Source organism: Equus caballus, chromosome 28, assembly GCF_041296265.1.
Source record: "Equus caballus isolate H_3958 breed thoroughbred chromosome 28, TB-T2T, whole genome shotgun sequence".
NCBI lineage: Eukaryota > Metazoa > Chordata > Mammalia > Perissodactyla > Equidae > Equus > Equus caballus.
Window position 1 is genome coordinate 30,564,743 of NC_091711.1, and position 20,412 is coordinate 30,585,154.

The 20,412-nt window shown below is 37.7% G+C and overlaps 1 protein-coding gene across 14 annotated transcripts in view; it reads left to right on the forward strand.

Annotated features, from left to right (window-relative positions):
* Window positions 1-18,065, forward strand: part of ANO4 (anoctamin 4) — a 381,203-nt gene extending 363,138 nt beyond the window's left edge. For 10 of the 14 annotated variants that reach the window (XM_070254006.1, XM_070254010.1, XM_070254005.1 and 7 more), the window contains 4 exons: window positions 5,058-5,177; window positions 12,936-13,041; window positions 14,963-15,162; window positions 17,303-18,065. In XM_070254006.1, the coding sequence (XP_070110107.1) occupies window positions 5,058-5,177; window positions 12,936-13,041; window positions 14,963-15,154 (418 nt within the window). In that variant the 3' untranslated portion in view covers window positions 15,155-15,162; window positions 17,303-18,065. The remainder of the gene's footprint in view (window positions 1-5,057; window positions 5,178-12,935; window positions 13,042-14,962; window positions 15,163-17,302) is intronic. The other 4 variants (XM_070254009.1, XM_070254017.1, XM_070254014.1 and 1 more) reach the window with 2 other exon arrangements.
* The last annotated feature ends 2,347 nt before the right edge of the window (window positions 18,066-20,412 follow it).

Below are 20,412 nucleotides of genomic sequence, written 5' to 3' on the forward strand. Positions count from 1 at the left end.
GGCATGGATGACCAAATGCGCTAAAGCTCACAGTCCAGCTATTTGAAGAAACTTCTATAAAGTTCTTTACTACAATAAGCATGGGGCCATTAAACACTAATTATCTAGCAACTTTAAGTGATCATACCATCCCATTTTAAGAGAGATTTAAAGAGCTGTGTTGTACTACCCATGCATTTCTTTGTAATTGTAACTGTTGTCAACATTCTCTGCTGACTTAATCTAAAAAAGCTTATCTTTGTTCAAACCACTTTCACATATGTTTTCATATGATTCTCAAAACATTCCTGGCAGTGGGATATGCATTATTACCCTCACTTTGAAGAGCAGGAAGAGATTAAGAGAGGTTAAATCCAGAATCACAAGGCAGAGTAACTGTTGGAGCCTACACGAAGGTAAAGCCTAGACTTAGACGGTGTTCTCCATCCGGAACCTCACAGCCCTCAGGGCCAATGCCAAGAAGTGGCTATCTAGCTCATCTAACAGTGAAACTCCCTGGGGTTTAAATCCCAATGGTTATTTCAAGTCTTTCCCAACTCCAAATATGGTGAAACCTGTGTTGGTTTGGGGGGAACCAAAAATAAAGTGGAAAAATTTATGCACAGTTGATAGTGAATAAAAGCTTTAGAATTTTGACAATCTATTAGATTTACAACAATGTTTGTGGTGATTAAAATTTATCTAATAGCCTCCTTAATTCAGTTTTATTGGGCTCTCCAGGGCTTTTATATATATATATATATATATATATATATAACCTTTCTCTTTGATTTAAGAGCCTTCTGCCACTTCCAGTATTTATAGATCTACTTTTTATTTTCTAATCCATTGGTCATTTTCTTGTTTTCAGATAGTTATATTTGAATATGTTTCTTCATGAATCTTATTTTCTGCCCCACCAGCTACTCTATTATCCTTTTCAGGTTTGTTTCTTTTTCCAGTTTAGAAATGACTGACCTCATAGAGGAGCATCGTTGTCAAATTTTAGAACGTCATAGGCTTTTGGAGTAGCATGTGCAGTCATAGTCAAATTCCACATTATGATTTAATTCAGCTGTAGAAACACCATATTTCCATTTAAATTGACTTTAAATCAAAAGTACTCCAACCAAACCAGTCACCTTTCTCCAAAACTCCATACCTTGTTCTTACCATTCTTTCAACTTTCCCTGGCTTCTCCACGGAGGAAAATTTCACTCATATGCCCAAGGTCATTCAGTTCACATGCCCCTTGTCCCTGTGACAGAAAGTTTTAGTTATTCCTGGCTGTGCATTTCAACCACAGTCTCTCTGCTCTCATGGATGCTCAGCAAACAAGTCTTCAGTGGCATAGTGGGAAAGGCTTTCTCATTTTTCAGCCACATCTGTACATCAAAGGAACACTGTGCTTTGGGGTAATGTTTTCCATGCAATGAGTGCATGAGAATTTTTCAAAAGTTTTCACTTGTCCTCATAAGACATTCTTTCTTTTCAGCTTCAGCCTACATGGGCTGATTCCAGGACCAACGCTCATGATCAGATTGCTCACTGTTTGCAAAAGGAAGTCAATTCCTCTTTCAGGGTATCTTTCTAACAGCCCTTTAGCAAAGAGCTTAGAGAACTAAAATCACCTCTGGGCAGACATCAGGAGACAGAAATTATGAAGTAAAATCGAAGATGTATGCTATAAATTTGTTCTGTAAATCAGAGTTAAAATTTCAATCAACAAACTAAAATTTTTTCCAGGCAGCACAAATAGCCAGTTTGACTTCCTCCTCCACTGAATACAATAAACTAATTACTTTGTTATCAGGCAAACATGGGCTAGAGTTTTGGAATATTCTCTAAGGATATATGCAGGCCTTAGAATTATTGTGAGGTGTATACCTGATTTAGTGATGTAAATCAAAGCTGATTTTTCTGGAGAAATAGTGATTCATAAGGAGTTAGAGACTTGGTCAAGGACAGAATGCTCAAATTTTCACAGAATGAACCACATATATCTTACTTAATTAACTATAAATAAACTTTATACAAACTGTAAATCAATTAAATAGATCAACACCATAACCAATTGCAAAGTTGTATTTAAAAAGATAAAGCTTACTGTACTGAGGTCTAATCTTCCTTTTTCATAATATCTGAAATTTTTATTGCAAAATGTCAGAAGTCTACTTTCTTATATCCTTATCTCATCAGCCTAATTTATTATCCATAAATAAATGTCATTTATTATCTATAAAGCTTGTTTGACTTTAAATGCATAAACCTGATCTAATTTCCCCTAGATTTTTCACTCTTTGAGTCCTATCCCCATGCTATTTGCATCACAATGTCTAAAACCTCAAAAGCAAATTTAGTAGCAAAATTCCAAAACACTCTGCAGTCATTTTGATCTGGAATCTACAAACTCAAAAGGCAACTTCTGATTCTATTCTTTCTCTTGTAACCGATTATAGTGATCACTAGTTCATCTTTTTCCCTGTAGTAAAGGGTTGAAAACAATAACTAACAAATAGTTTTAAAACCAGGATTCTCACATTTAAATGAATGTGCTCTTCTCATAAGTTACTTGGAAGAGGTATGCATCCTAATTCAAACAATGCTACCCTTCCATAAGACATTTTCTGAATCTCCTTCCTTGGAAATGCCTTCAGAGGCCATCTACTAGCCCCTTACAAAAATAGACTTCATCACAGGAAACTCTTTCTCTGTCTGATACTTTTTCTCCATACCTGTCACTTCTCCCTGATCATCACTGTAGCCTCATCTTTCCTCTTGCTCACTTGGAGCTGGTGGTGTGTCACAGTTAGGGTATATAGCGTTCCCGTCAGCGAACTGAGTGATAAACATGGGATCTGCTGTTGCCTGTGGCTGCCTGCTGTAACAGTAGGTCACTGAGTTGACACGTGGATGCCATTGGTTAAACTTAATACAGCGAAACATGGGAAATCTCATTTCCTGAGTTGATGACCATCTCATCTATTCTACCATAGTGAAAAGAATTGGAGAAATGCCTAAATAGTTCAGTATTAGCAGTCCTTCTTCCCTGATTACGGAAATAATATGGAAAGAAAACTAACACAGCTGATAACTATGTATATATGTACTAGGTCCATGTGTAATGCTTTGTACCTAGAAATGTGTACCCATCTATTAAAGGCACATTTTCAGCTTGGATTTATGACTGACCTTACATGAATATGCTTAATAAATAGTTCAAAGATGTAGCCTCCTTCTTTTGAGGGTGGAGTGTTCAGTCCATGAGACAGGTATTTCATTCAAATTTAGATTCTCAATTGAGTTTTTGAACAGAGCAGCCATTAGACAGCAGCTTTAATCTCAATAAAGCTCAGGGTTACTTTGTGAGAGAAGAGTGTAGGAGGGGTCATGAATATTCCATTTCAGTGCTGGGCCTGTTTTCTGCCATTTTCCAGAGCACCTTTCTTTTCCCACAGCTCAGCTCCTGGAAGTCTGTATTTCACAAAACTAGCTCCCTGTCTGTGACAGCTAATAATCATCAAGATGCTAATTGTTTTCATGTCATGTTCTAGGCAGTTCATAGATGGGGAGACATCATTTCAAATTACCCTCTCAAGGGGAGATGTTTCTCAAGGAGAGGCCTGCTGCCAGTTGGCATAAGGCATGTTATACATCCACTGACAATTTGTTTCACCCATGAGTGATTTGACAAATGAGTCCTTCTGCTTGGTTCATTTTTTTTAAGGCCATGGTGAAACCAGTGATTTGTCTTGAGTGAGAAAACACACAGAACCTGTGGGCTCTCAGAACTATGTTCATGTCATCATTTTGCTTTGGTATTCAGCAACTTGAGATAATCACACCAGATGTGTTAATGAAGAGAGTTTGAAGACCATGATTTATTCATTCAGTCAATAATTATTTACTGACCTCCTGCTTGGTGCAAAATAAATAAAGTGAATTCATAACAGCCACTCACATTTATGAAGATCTTGCTATAGGCTAAGCACTATATATCATTTTGTTTAATCCCCATGATGGTGGGCACTTTTGTTGCTTAAAGAAGTTACATAATTTGCCAAGATTACATGGCTAGAAAGCAGAAGAGCTACAATTTGACCTCAAAGCCGAAGTTTTCAGTATTGTAATATACTGATCCCCAGTACAGAATGAAAGCCATGTCCTCAGAAAGATTATAATCCCTGTGGGATCCAGGCAATAGATTTATTCTTAGTCCCTTCTCGAGACCTAGATAGAAACTCTGGTACTTTAGTTTTCCTCCAGTTGAATTCAATATTTACTGGATTCCCACACTGCATAAGACTATCCTAAGTCCTAGGATACAAAAATATCTATGATGCCTGCTCTATTCCAAAAAAAAAAACCACGACAGTCCAGAGAAGAAGACATACATGTATGCAGCCAACTCTAGCACAAGCTGTACTACAATTGTGAAATAAGTTTAGTGGCACGATAGAGAGAAAGGAGTGAGTCTTCTTACTGGGAGGTTAGGACATCTTCCCAGAAGGGGTGGCATTTCAGTTGACCATTGAAGGATAAGCACTATTTCTACCTGTAAAGAAATGAGTAGGGAATTCCAACAGAAAAGGCAACCTGCACAGAGTTATGAAAGCATATGATACATGCAGGGAATATAGTCTAGCATGACCATAGCTTGGGATGTGAGTTGTAGATGGGGCATCATATTCATGACAATCATATTCAGGGCATTATGAGAGAGTATAGATGTTAATTAATGAAGGAATGTGTGCGTGTGTGTGTATTATCAATGAAAAAAGCAGGGACTTACCTATAATTTATGCTGATTATGCAATTCTGTCTTTCACTTATTTCACTGAAGGATTTATTGGGATAGTGATGTTCTGTGTGATGATTCTGCACAAAAAGGACCAGAACAAAAGAAATGACTTGTTTCCGATTCAACATACCCATGGTTTTCCAGTGTATCTTAACTTGAGCACTGTGACAGTCAGAACCAGCTAACAGCACTTAAAACTTCTAGGAAGTAGAGCCTTTAGTGAATGGGAGGCAGAAGTGAACAGAGTTATAATTATAGAATTTGTTTTCTCTATTAGGTGCATGGTTGGCTATGTGAATGCCAGCTTGTCTGTGTTTCGAATTTCTGACTTTGAGAACCGATCTGAACCTGAGTCTGACGGCAGTGAGTTCTCAGGGACTCCTCTCAAGTACTGCAGGTGAGCATACCATTCTTAGCCTAAGCTGGGCTGCCTCTGTCATGGGGAGGTTTTGCTCAGACGGCCCTTTCTGACTAAGTGGGAGAGTCTTTAAATCTCCTCTCGACCAGGCTGTGACTCAGACCAATTAAAACAGAATTTGTAGGGGTGTAACCCAGACATCTAAATCCAGGAAGCCCACAGAGTTCCAAATAAGAGGAAGCCAAAGAGACCCACACCAAGACTTTATACTTAAAGTGTCTTAAGTTAAAGACAAGGAGAGTGGCCGGCCCCATGGCTGAGTGGTTACGTTCGTGAGCTCCACTTCAGCAGCCCAGGCTTTCACCAGTTTGCATCCTGGGCGTGGACGTGGCACCACTCATCAGGCCATGCTGAGGTGGCATCCCATGTACCGCAACTAGAAGGACCCACAACTAAAATATACAACTACGTACTGGGGCGGGGTTAGGGAGATAAAGCAGGAAAAAAAAAGAAGATTGGCAACAGTTGTTAGCTCAGGTGCCAACCTTTTAAAAAAAGAGAATATTAAAAGCAGCAAGAGAAAAAACAATTTGCTACATACAAGGGAACCCCTATAAGACTATCAACAGATTTTTCAGCTGAAACCTTGCAGGCCAGAAGGGAGTAGCACAATATATTCAAAGTGCTGAACAAAAACAACTGCCAACTAAGAATACTCTACCTGGCAAAGTTGTCTTTCAAAATTGAAAGAGAGAGAAAGAGTTTTCCAGACAAGCAAAAGTGAAAGGAGTTCATCACCACTATGCCAACCTTACAAAAAATATTAAATAAGCCAAAATGAAATGGTGCTGAGTGACAAGAGAACATATGAAACTATAAATTTCACTGGTAAAAGCAAATATATAGAAAAGGCTGTAGAATAATCTTTTATGAAGCTAGTATGAGGATTAAAAGATAAAAGTAGTAAAAAATAATTATAACTACAATAATTAGTTAAGGAATACATAAGATAAAAAGATGTAAATTGTGACATCAAAAACAAAATGGGGGGGAGTAAAAGTGTAGAGCTTTAAAATGTGATCCAACTTAAGCATATCAACTTAAAACAGACTATTATGAATACAAGGTGTTATATGTAAGCCTCATGGTGACCACAAAGCAAAAATCTATGGTAGATACACAAAAGATAAACAGAAATGAATTTAAACATACCGCTAAAGAAAATCATCAAACCACAAAGAAAGAGAGCCAGAGAAGAAGAAAAGGACAAAGAGGAGCTACAAAAAAAAAAAACAGAAAACAATGACAAAATGGTAATAAGTACATACTTATCAATAACTACTTTAAATGTAAGTAGACTAAGTTTTCCAATCAAAAGACGGAGTGGCTGAATGGATTTTTTTTTAAAAAGACCATTTATATGCTGCCTACAAGAGACTCACTTCAGATGTAAGGACACACACAGACTGAAAGTGAAGGGATGGAAAAAGATATTCTGTGCAAATGAACCTAAAGAGAGCTGGAGTAGCTATACTTACATCAGACAAAATAGACTTTAAAACAAAGAATGTAATAAGAGACAAAGAAGGTAATTACATAATGATAAAGCCAGTTCCTGGGTTATAATTTTTTTAGTTCCTTCGTTCAAAATTAGTAAAAATCAGAAATGGGGTGAGTAATTTTGGGTGCCCTTTAACACCCACCTCAAAGGGGTCAATCCAACAAGGGAATATAACATTTCCCAACATACCCAACATAGGAGCACCTAAATATATAAAGCAAATATTAATAGACATAAAGCGAGAAATGGACAGCAACACAATAATATTAGGGGACTTTATTTCCCCACTTACATCAATGGATAGATCATCCAGATAGAAAATCAATAAGGAAACATTGGCTTTAAACAACCAGTTACATCAGATGGATTTAACAGATAGATACAGAATATTCCATCCCAAAGTGACAGAATACACATTCTTCTCAAGTACACATAGAACATTTTCCAAGATAGATCATATGTTAGGCCACAAAAAAATTCTTAATAAGTATAAGAATATTGAAATCATATCAAGCATCTTTTCTGACCACAATAATATGAAATGTGAAATCAACTACAAGAAGAAAACTGGAAAATTCACAAATATGTGGATATTAAACAACATGCTACTGAACAACCAATGGGTCAAAGAAGTCAAAAAAGAAGTAAAAAAATACCTTGAGACATTTGGAAATGGAAATACAACATACCAAAACATGTGGGGTGCAGCAAAAGCTGTTCTGAGAGAGAAGTTCATAGTGATTAATGCCTACCTCAAGAAACAAGAAATATGCTATATAAACAACCTAACTTTGTACCTCAAGGAACTAGAAAAAAGAAGAACAAATGAAGCTCAAAGTTAGTAGAAGAAAGGAAATCACAAAGATCAGAGTGGAAATAAATGAAACAAGACGAAAAAGACAATAGAAAAGATCAATGAAACTAAGAGCTGGCTCTTTGAAAAGATAAACAAAATTGACAAGCCATTAGCTAGACTTACCAAGAAAAAAAGGGAGAGGACTCCAATAAATAAAATAAAAAATGAAAGCAAAGATGTTACAACTGATACCACAGGAATACAAAGCATCGTAAGAGAATACCATGAACAGTTACACACCAACAAATCTGACAACCTAGAAGAAATGGATAAATTCCTTGAAACATACAACCTACCAAGACTGAACTAGGAAGAAATAGAAAATCTGAACAGACTAATTACTAGTGAGGAGATTGAATCAGTAATCAAAAACCTCCCAACAGACAAAAGTTCAGGACCAGATGGCTTCACTGATGATTTCTACCAAACTTTCAAAGAAGAATTAATATCAATCCTTCTCAAACTCTTCCAAAAAATAGAAGAGGGAGCACTTCCAAACTCATTTTATACGGCTGGAATTACCCTGATACCAAAGCGAGACAAGGATTCCACAAGAAAGGAGATTACAGGCCAGTATCCCTGATGAATATAAACACAAAAATCCTCAACAAAATATTAGGAAACCAAATTCAACAATACAGTAATCCCCTCCCCACTCTTATCCACGGGGGATATATCCCAAGATTCTCAGTGGATGCCTGAAACCATGAATAGTACCAAACCCTATCTATGCTATGTTTTTTCCTATATGTACATACCTATGATAAAGTTTAATTTATCAGTTAGGCACAGTAAGAGATTAATAACAACAATAATAAAATAGAACAATTATAACAACACACTGTAATAAAAGCTACCATAGATCTTAGCAACCCCAGCATACGATTTTTTTTCTTTCCATATTAGTCAAGAACTTCCACCTTTTCACTTAAAAGGAGCACTTTACAGCTTCTCTTTGGCATATCCAGATTGCCAGCATCACTACTCTTGTGCTTTGGAGCCATTATTAAGTAAAATAGGTCTACTTAAACACAAGCACTGCAATACCATGACAGTCGATCTGATAATCGAGACAACTACTAAGTGACTAATGGGCACATAGTATATATAGTGTGGTCACACTGGACAGAGGGATGATTCACTTCAAAGGAAAAAATATGTTTTTTAAATAATAAATAAAAGCAGAATCCAGAGTGGTATGCAGAGCATTGCAACCAACTTTTACCCAAAGGGCATTTGCTGAACTGGGTAGACTGAAGCCTTGTTTTTCAAGACCCTACATGGTTAGGGAAGTTGAAAGAAAATAGAGAAATGACAAGCCTTTGATCTAAACATACACTACATAAAACAACAATATATTCATACTGGGGTCTATTTTACAGCAGTGGAAATAAATTAGCTACCTGCAACAGCATGGATGAAACTTAGTAGCATGATAGTGAAGAACAGCAAGCCTCAGAAAACTACATACGGTATAACATCCTTGCCAGAAATTTCAAAAACAAACAAAACTAAACAGTATAATATTCAGACAAATGAATATATCTACATAAATATATGTTAACGATAAAAATGAAATTCAGGATAAGGAAAGCATGGGGGATAAGATGAGAGAGGAACACAGAGAAAGACAGAAGTTCCTGGTAATGTTTTAATTCTTGGACTGCATGGTGGATTTATGAGAGTTTATTATATTATTAAGGTATTAAATAAACATTAAAATTAGAGAAAATACAAATATAAATGGACCAATAAGGTTAGTAATAAAAATTAAGAACTATGATTAGGCCAATTCTGTGCATCTAAGGGCCAAAATAATGTGATGAAGCAAAGGATGAAGAATAGTCAAGACATGTTTGAAGGATGACAACAAGGTGGAGATTTACCTTATATTAATCATGGTATAAATTATAGTAATTAATCAGTGTGATGTTGTCTTAGGAACAGATAAATACAAAATGGAATAGAATTGAGAACTCAAAAATAAATTACATAATAATTAAAGATGTAATCACAGCATAACAGGTACAATATGATTCCATTTATATAGAGTTCAAAGCAGACAATACTAAGCACTGTTTTATTTAGGAACACTTGCATAAGTAGTATAACTATAAAGAAAAGCAAAAAATTACAATAGCTGTTATTTATTGGGGTGTCTGGGATTGCCACTGAGGCATTACTTAGCCACTGACCATGTTCTATGTCTTAACTTGGATGGGGGTTACATGAGGTTCACTTATGATCCTTTCAAATGTACATGTACTTTTATTTTCACAGTTTAAACAGTAGGATGAATTAACTATCCTTACTGCTAGAAAAATAATATTTGCAAGTCAATCATCCATTTCTTGAGAAATAAAAGCAACTTTAGAAAATGCATTAACTTAAGTCAAGAGGAAACATCTCTCCTTTCCCACATGTAAAATTGAAGCTAGGAAATTATTTTCTGAAAACAACTCTGACTTGCAGGAAAAAATTCCTCCAAACGTTAATGCCTCTGGGCTACGTAGTATCTTTGAAGGTGCTAGGCTAAAAGATTAGAGGAGTAAACCTTTGATTTAATTAGCTTTGGAGATTAGCTTCCTGGCTATTTCTACAGCAGGACAGGAAAGTGTTTTCTTGTACAAGTGCCAGAGAACATGTAACCAGTCATTTGCAAATAAATAGTACTGTATCAAAAACAGAGACACGAAGCACAAATGACATCTGAGCATAGTCCTCCCTCAAACCTCTGCCTCACGGAAAAGGCCAATGCGATCAGGGAGGAGTAGGCTGGAGTGTGAACTGAGAGTTTCGCTTGCAACAGTCACCTGCAAACTCATAGAAGAAAAGAGCAAGAGTCTAAAATTTTAGAATAGGGTGAGATGGAGAGACTAATTTTGTTGCTAGGGAAACCTGATGTCCACAGAAGCTTCATGAATTACCCAAGATCATATTAGTCAGGCAAACCGCAAACTTGGTTCCAGTGTGCTTTTCAGTGCACAATTCTAGACATAGCTGCAGGCCCTGAAGATGACGACAGCCAAACTATGGCACCATGGAGTTTTAATTCCCTTAGGGTAGCAATAAGAAATTTTCTAGAGAGAAACTTGACTTTATGGTACAATGACTTAAGAGAGTCGGAAGACCAGAAACCTGCTGCTTCTGAAAACTGAACCAAGAATTTCACAACTTCTCATTCTTGTTCTCAGAACCTAAGTGCCATTATATGCACATTGTGTTCTCTGAGCACAGGTTAGCTGAACTCTGTGATAAATCTGCAAATGGACATATGTTACACAAGCCTGAACAAATAGATACATATTCTCAACAACTGGATCTCTACAGAGAAATTATCTAAAATGCTGCCAGCTCACCATAGCCATGTGTATAATGTTTTCTAAACATTAAAAAGAAAATGTAAAGAACATTAATTTTTTTAATCTTAAAAATTCATAAATTAAAATTTTAAATCACCATCTTGAAACAACCGTTTTCACTTTTGCATATTATCTGTGTACAATTTTACAAATAGAGTCATTGTGTTTGATAATCTACTATCATTATTGAGTCATAAAATTGAGTCATTTTAACTTTCTAGTTTTCATACTTACATTTAATGGCTGTTTATATTTGACATATCCTTATTTATTCAGCATAGAATGAATAAATGAATTCATTTATTTGCTATGAATTTTTAGCAGGAATTTCAAGAATGATACATCTGAATTGTATTTTCTGGAAATAGTCAAGGAAAATAGTCTGCAGGGTCAAGGAAAAACCATGATTTTTCCACCCAGTGAATTTAGAAGGGATCCAGACAGGAAGAGATTTGTCAAAATTCTTCAAATGAAAAGCCAAACGAGGTCTGAGAAGCTAGTCAAAATGCAGCAGTCGAAATGAAAGGCAAAACATGAGAGCAGAGTAGAGGCATAAATAGGAGAGGGACCAGTGACTCCTGAAAAGAATTTCTTGTTTTAGTAAACATTATTGTGTAAAAAGTCTGAGGAGTTAATGAAGGCAAATTTTGAAACAATTTGGGCTCCCTCCTTTTATAAATATACTTTTGTCTAATAATCGGCCATATGTATAATTAAAAGCATACTGCTATTTTTCTTCTAGAATATTTTCTTGGACTATATTTGAAATATATCATTGTTTTGGACCTATGACAGGAACAGATTATGTAACTATATATTATAATGAAAGAATAGTGTTTAGACGATTACCTAGTCTCATCATTACAGAGAGTCCAACAATCTGAGGCACTAACAGATTCATTCTTAATTTCAGATACTCATCATAAATATCACTTTACTGACAAGATAATCATAATATATTATTACTACATTCCATAGACACTAATAATAATTAAGGTCATTGTGATGATGATGATGATAAAAGTGACACCTCATATTTTTGTAGTCTTTGATACTTTTCAAAGATATTATGCATAGGAATTATCCTGTATCCTCATATGCAAATTAGTGCTGAACTTGAGGTTAGGTACTGTTTTATATGAGAGACTGGATAATCTAAATTTTTATTCAGACAAAGGAATTTGCTATGTCTACACAGCAGAGATGTTGGAATAACCAATATTGCCAGATCTTATACTTTTCTGGAGCTAATGAAAAGAACATTAGATTCAAAACATATGAAAACTGGATGACATTGAGAGAGTCACTTTTCAGTTTTCCCACCTGCAATAATAGTAATAGTGTGGTAAGGATAAAATGGAGTCACATGGATTTAAGTTTCTAGAGTACTGTTTGGCCCCTAGGAGATGCTCAACAAACATTTGTGGAATTTGATGCTGACTGGAGCATACATTAGGAAGGAGTCTTTAGTGGTGAGTGGCAGAAATCCAGCATAAACTGAAACAAAAAAAAATTCATTGATTCAGGTAACTGGGAGGTTGGAATGGTGATATTAACATTAGTAATGGCTGGATCCCAAGCCTCCAGCAGTGTCAGCAAGATACTGCCTCTCTGCTAGCTTTGCTTTGTTATATTGACTTCAGTCTCAAGCAGGATCTCTCTACACAGCTTGTGATGACCACCAGCAGCTGCAGGCTTTAAATCCTGTGGGCTTAGCGATAATTTATCAAGTGATCATTCTAGCAGAAGTCCTGATGGGGAGTCTCGCCCATCAGGTCTGGCTCATCTTCTGAGCTGAGGTCAGGGGAGGGGGCAAGCCCTGCTCAACCCACACAGATGATTCCCAAGAGGAGAAGAGAGATTCTTTAACCAGAAGAAATGCTGAACAACCAAAATGACAGATGTCTAGTATACAGAAACTTTTAAAACTTTTCTCCCATGAATGAGTGGGAATGGAAGAGATTTTGGAGTCAGAAAAATCATACTTTAGAATGTAACGTTCTCCTGGATATTTACAGATACCGAGATTACCGTGACCCTCCTCATTCACTGGTGCCCTATGGCTACACACTGCAGTTCTGGCATGTCCTAGCAGCCCGATTGGCTTTTATCATTGTATTTGAGGTAAGTTTTCTCAACCAACTCTTCTATTTCCTTTGACATAATGAACTAACAAGAAGTCATATATAAATATAAGTTACGAGAACTTTCAATGTGATTTTTCACATCCAGAAGTAGTATAGTAATATTACATAATCTCTTTATCTTCTCCTTAATTAAAGTACTTGAATTTTCCAAGAAATATTTGAAAGTAAATTGCTACTTGTTAATGGGTAAGTCAAGAATCATTGGCCCTAAATTTAATATTCAAGAGCCATGATTCTTAAACTAGGAAAATTGCAGTTTTTCCATCCCCCTTCCAGAGATTCTGATACATCATGTCTGCAATTTTCTTTTTACAAGCCCTTCAAGATTATTCTGATGCAGGTGTTCAAGTCTTATGGATTGGAAAATGTTGAACTAGGTATTACAAGTGGTAGCTTCTGGTTGTGTATCATCATGAAATTACTTGTGTTAAGCACACAAATAAGTATTGCTTATCTAAGCACTTACAAAATGTAATCTACCTAGTAATTGCCTATATTACGTGTCAATAAAAACACATCATCTATTTTCTTTTAGTCTTTAAGAAAATTCCTGCTAAAAATAGTTTGCATTTCTCTAACTGTACTCATAAATGGAAATTTCATCTCCTGTCACATATATGAAAGCCCAAATTAATGCAAGCCAAGGCTGCTTCTTGGCTTAGACTAGATGCTTCCTATACCTCTTTGAAACTAATCCATCACTGTTTTTTCCTTCACTCCAGGCAACCAAAAGAAGACAATATTAAGCTGCTCTTCCTTGGGAATTAGCTTATCAATGGCTCAATCCCTCTTTAAAGAACATATTTTTTTTAATTGAGGCCATATAGTTTATAACATTGTGAAATTTCAGTTTTACATTATTACTTGTCAGTCACCATATATATGTGCCCATTTACCCCTTATGCTCACCCCCCCACCCCCTGCTCTTCTGGTAACCACTTATCTGTTCTCTTTGTCCATGTATTTGTTTATCTAAAGAAAATATTTTTAATCCGCTACTGTCTTAAAATTTTTCATACAAAATAAAAAAGTGGTTGTATTAAGTTATTACTTGGCTTATCAAGTAGAACTTTCCATTTCTTTTCAATATATTTTTATTAAACTATTTTAAAATACTAGAACAATACAGAAAATCCTCTTAATTGTCAGGATCCTATGGCATCCATGTGTGACCAAATTTTAAATGAAATTAAGAATACTTAATGGTATCATTTGAAGATGATTAATCTTTATTTAATACTTTAGAATTGTAAGGACCTTTAAATTGTCATGTAGTACTTTATTGGTCTCCATCATATAGATGAATAGGAATGACAGTGATTCTAGAGTTCCAACTATTAGTATTTGTGGCAGTTTACCAAAAAGAAAGAAAAGAAAAACATTTCTTCCTGAAATGATCATTTCCCTTAGGCCCACTGATAATTCTTACAATCAAGACTGCAAAGCATTTAGCAATCCATAAAGCATTTAAAAATTTTTTCTTATAATTTTCACAATAACACTCAGTTTATAGGTGAGCAAATTGAGGCTCAGAGTGACTTAGCATCAGGTAGACAGACAGCTCTTAACCAGTAAAAGCTACAGAGCTGGAATTCAAACCTGGGTTTTCTGATTCTTCTGGTTCTCCTTTGCATTCTCTGACGCCTCCTTCTCCACCTTCTTTGCTGACTCCTCTTCTCATTCCCTATGTGGTGCCATCAGACCAAGTTCGTTCCTCACCTAGCCCTGTGATCTTCTTTCTTCACACACACCTCCCCTGGCCTCATCTCACTTTCCAGATACTCCAGAGGCTCCACATCCCTGGAGCAAGAGAAGTTCTTGAACCAACCCCCAGAGCTCTTTGTGGCAAAGAATGGACAATAGACCTGAGTCTGTTGTATTCTCTTCTTTGTTTTTAGCACCTCGTGTTTTGTATAAAGCACCTCATTTCATATCTGATCCCAGACCTCCCAAAAGATCTAAGGGATCGAATGAGAAGAGAGAAGTACTTGATTCAGGAGATGATGTATGAAGCAGAACTGGAGCGTCTCCAGAAGGAACGAAAGGAGAGGAAGAAAAATGGAAAAGCACACCACAATGAGTGGCCATGACCAGGCAGGTGAGAGGTGTGCTCGTGGTCTGAAACCTCTCCTTGGTTGGGAGGGGGTGCTTTAAACTCCCCGAATCAAATCTTGTCATTGTTCTTCTGATAGGGATCAAAATAAACTCCTGAGAAGCTTCCAAAATCAGCTGTTTCTTAGTTTAATTGCAAATTTAACTTGATCTTCCCTTTGCACACAACTCCTGCAACTCTTCTCTGCCTCCATGGCACACTCTGGCCTGGCAGTCAAGGTCTTCATGAGTTGGCCTAGGTGTTCTCTGAAATAAACCTTCCTCTGCCTTCTACTCCAGCCTGGCTATTCTCTTAATATCCCCAGGACAACCTGCTCCTTCTTTCTGATTAAAGTCACCTTTTCGTCTCACCCAAGATGGCCTTCTCTCCATTACCCATTTTTTTCTCCCAGACTGATCCATGTCATGCCATCCCCTTTAAAAGGTTTCCCCAGACTCATCAGCCCATTGAAATTCACTCCTTATAAACTTATCTGGTTCTTGCATCAGTACCACATGTGTTGACATATATTGATCTGTGTTGTTAATGTATGATTTTCAAATAGTTATCAAGCTTCCCCAGCACAATTGTAAGCATCTTTAGGAAAGTCTCTATGGATTATCATTTTATTCTTCTAACTAGTTAGCCCAGTGTTAAGCACATGGCACCCATTAAATGCACATTTAGATAATAAAAGTTGGATGGATTAAGGCTAAAAACATTGTAATAAAATTCCATAATGTTCCCACATATCTTATCAGAAAGTTCTTCTGAAACCTTTCTTCTCTGGCAAGTCAACTACTAGCTATGTGTCCTTGGACAAGTCATTTAACTTCTCTGGGCCTCAGTTTCCTCATTGACGAAATGATTAGGTGAGATCTCAGTTTTGATACACCATGAATTTAATATTACAGCATTTCTTTTGCCTTCCTTGCCCTTCATTTCTCTCTCTCCATTTGTTTGAAGACTAATTTTGAAAACATTTTCCAAAGTTTGGCCTCCAAAGGAAAAATGAGATATACAGGGGAAAAAGTATATTTTTCACTTTTTGTGTAGGTTAAGATGTAGGTGATACCTGCAGAGAAGTTTATTGTTAAATTAGTGAAATTGTATCAACCCAGATCTGTGTTGAGTCCAGGAGGTGGACTCAGAGGAAACCACCTTGACCCAGGCCCACAGGTTTAATAGTGGTATATAGATGTCAAACACTGGCCCTGCCCCAATTCCAAAGTAAGCCTGGCTTCACTAAAGACAATTTTTTTTTAATGTTTTACTACTTAGTAAATTTGCCGTTTTCCAGATCTGCTATTTGGCTATGTGAGTTTGGGAAAATTACTTAATTTTTTTGAACCTGCTTGTCTAGCAGAAGTAATATGCAGCTCAAATTGGCAATGTTTGGGAGACATTTAGGAAACAATAAAGTTTTATAGAGTACTACACAGGATTTGTATTGTCGTTAAGCGTTGTGTTGTAACCCACCAGATTCTAGACCTAGCTTTTCCATTCTCTTTGTCTATGATCTGAGGTGGAGCATTCATGTGGATTCGATTTCCATGTTTGCAAAAGTAAAAGTAAAGGGGTTGGACTGAACGATACTTTAAGAGACTATCCTTCTGGGATTCTATAATTTGCCCCAAGCTCCTGGTGGCCTCCACCCATTCTGATGGCTTCTTCTCTGCCTCTGGTCAGAGGAGAAAGGCTGACTATCCAGATGATTTGGTTGGGGTAGGAGGCAGATATTAGTGACAAGAATTGCTCCCGGAAGCTCTAGTGCTGACATTATCCACACCTTGGGGCTGCATTAGGCTGTAGGGCTGGTAACCAACTGGGAGTTTCTTCTGTCCTCATCTTTATGGTCTGCTTTCTCCCCAAAGAGGCCATTTCTAATTTTTGCTTGAAAGCATAGTGGTTGTCTGTCTTTATTCCCACAACAGTTGGCAGGATGTCACCTTGCTTCAGACTGCTCCTCTGACTCAGTCTGTTCATCTGTAAAGCAGGCACAGTAATGTTTATACCATACCTGACTCAGTTTGGGGTTATAAATTCTTTGAATGCTTTGATTTGTACTAAGTACAAACCATTGCGCATCATGTCCTTAAACCTTTGTGTGCACATAGGATTTTAATGCCTTCTTTTCTCTTTCCAGGTAATAGTTCATTTCCTGGTCAAGGACCTGAATTCTGTTTACTTCTCCCAGCTGTGCAAAAGCACATTGAAGTGAATGACTAAAATGCAACCGCAGTGCATGTCGCAGACATTGGCAGCAGCAGGGGGTCAGCACCCTTACAGGACTGCCTGGGAAATCACACTGCTGTGAAATCACGTTGCAGTCCAGCACACAATTGCTCTCCATCCATAGACCATTCTTGACCAAGCAAGCATGCACGTCACGGGCAGTTACATTCTCAAGTTTTTAAAACCAAGGGGAACTTGTATACTGGGCCTGTTTTTCAGCCTGTTTGCTACCTTTTTTGCATTCTATCCTGTGTGAATTTTACAGACACTGGGCTAAAAAGGGTATTCAGACACCTGGACACACATTCCTAGAATGTCATCATCCGGTCCTAATTCCTTGTCACCAAACGACACAAACAAGACCCTGTTTACAACTTTTTCTTTATTTCAGATCTTTCTGAAGAGATTATTATATATGACATATCTATAGCTATGTGTATGGCCATAGATGTATTTCTGTGTGTACATATGTATAGTCATGTATTCTTACATATGTACATACAAATACAGAGATATATAAAGTACATAGAAATTCCTTATTTGTAAATAGCCAAAGTTACTGACATGAATGATAAATTTTCACATTTAAATAATCATCAACATGAAGCCATGTTTAATGCTTGTATAATGTGATGCAATAAAATTTAAAATAAATTTATGCACATGGAATATTTTAGCTGGGTCTTCTGAAATTCTGTTGTATTTTCTTATGAAATAAGAGGGCTCATAGAAGAGTGAGATCTTTAAAGAAAGGTCTATCACTCCCAAATACTCCTGAGAAATCACTTCACCCTTCAGAGAGACCACACTTTTCTTCCTAACCTACATTTTCCGTCTTGCTTCCATTGCTATCTTCTTAGGGTACCACACCAACTAATTAGAAATCACTCAGAATAGCTTGGAAAGTAACACTGACACCCTTTTTTGAAGAAATATGAAATATAACCAGTGATACTTAGATGCTTTTAAATTCCCTGCCTATTAGTATGTTCTGCTAATCCTAGGAAAGGGGCTGGCTGTCTAGAAAAAAAAAAATGTGTTTCTAAGCAATACCTGTTGTTGTAATTACTCTTTTTCCAGAGATTCCAGAACCTACGCTTGAACCATGTCATCACCTTGCCTATGCTAATTGAAAAGATGAGAGTGCTCCTAATACCACATCTATCAAATGCTGTCTCATTTTGGCTGTGGGTTCACCTGAGCTGACTGTTTCCAGGAGACCTTAGATGTTCCCTTAGATGGAAACAGTCAGTCAGAGTGGCTTTGGACAGGCTAGAACTTCAGCCATTTCTTAGTTTCATCTTTCTAATACTCCTTCTGACCTGACATTCCTGGATGTGAAATACTAACCCTAGCAGGGCCTAAACTAAGGAGATGTACTCTACGGGAACTGAAGACAAGAGGCCATTGACAGAGCTTTCTTTTCAGTCAGTGGCTGAGAAGTCTGTGAAATATTTCATGCCAGTCCTGGGGAGAGGAATTTCCCAGGAAAGTCTCAAGAGATGAAATATAAGAGACGCTCCAAAGAGACAACTTGCTCTGCTGACCCAGCATTGTAACTTCTGCTTGCTATGCCTGAAACTCTACCCCAAGCATCATGGCCCAATAAATCCTTGGATTTGGCACATCCACATCTGCTCTCCTACTCCTTGGGGCATGGAGAGTGATGGGGATAGGGAAGGAATTGTGAGTTCCTCCTTGGGTTTGGAATGGACCATGAACATTCAGAACTAGATACGGGACCACCCAAGACACTGGTCAGGATAAAGAAATAAACATTTATTAAATACCACTTTCTACCTGGCCTAAGTATAAACTGAACTGAAGACAACTCTATGGCCAGAAATTTTTTTACTCTTGGAATCCTACCTTTACTATCACAAGTGCCTCTGGCAGTCACAATTCCTGATATGTTTCTAGCATATAATTTTTTTATTTCCTCCCTCCCTTCATTTCTTTCTAACAGCACAGTGAATGCGCTAATTGACCTTCCCTGTTTTTGGTACAGGGAACATTTGGTGAATATCTTAAGATGCTTTTAGGTTTGTTGGGGCAGAAAGGCAAAGAAGGTTATAGACAGGAATTTCTGAGGGACTTTCTAAGAAATCAAGTGCTGGGAGTGACGTCACCAAGATGGTGACATAGATTATTCCTGACTTCACTCCCCCTCACAAGAAGAAAACTGACAACTTCATTGACAAGACACCACTGAGAAAATCCTAAAACATGGAGGTGAGGCTGAAACACCCCTCTTGCACCACAGAGATCAAGACAGCCAGCATTAGAAGGATAAGAGGAGTGGCTACATGCTGACCGCATTGCCCCTCCCCCAGCCCAGCAATTCATCATGCTGAGAGGTCGCCCCTGACCCTACATTTCCTACAGAGGGAAAAGAGACCCCAGGGTGGACATCCAGCTTCCCTAGTGTTGTGGGTTGCTTCTTGGGAATTCCCACTCTGGTCTTGCTCTGTAGGGATTATGGGGAAATCTACAGGGCTTGACCACTGGGAATATGATTGTAATAGAGGAGGCGTAAGGGGCTCGCAACAACCAATACTTGGATCTTGGCAGACTGAATTCCTACCTGCAGCATCCAAGTAATAGTCCCAGCCAGCAGCTTTGCTTATCTGCAGAGCCATGACCAGGGAAGTCCGTAGGGTGCAGGTCTGCCTGATTTGGGTCCCCCCATTGAAGAGCCTTGCTAGCCCTGGAGCCTGGTCTGCCCCCTCCTATGCAGAGGAGTTGAGCCATAGGCCAGCCCACTGCTGAGTGTAGCTCCCAGCCCTACCTAATCAGAAAGACTGGCCAGAAGACCTGAAAGCTACATAGCTCAGCGACATAAGCAAAGAGTATAGCAGGGAGAACTTACATTCTGCAGAGCAAAGCCAGTGGCACCATAGGGCTAAGGAAATTGGGAAGTGGGTTGGGTTGAGTAAAGACCACAAAGCCTTGCCAGGCTTGGAGGTATCCCTGTCTCCACCCAGGAAGGGGAGCTAGTTCATAGCCCCACCCACTACTGAG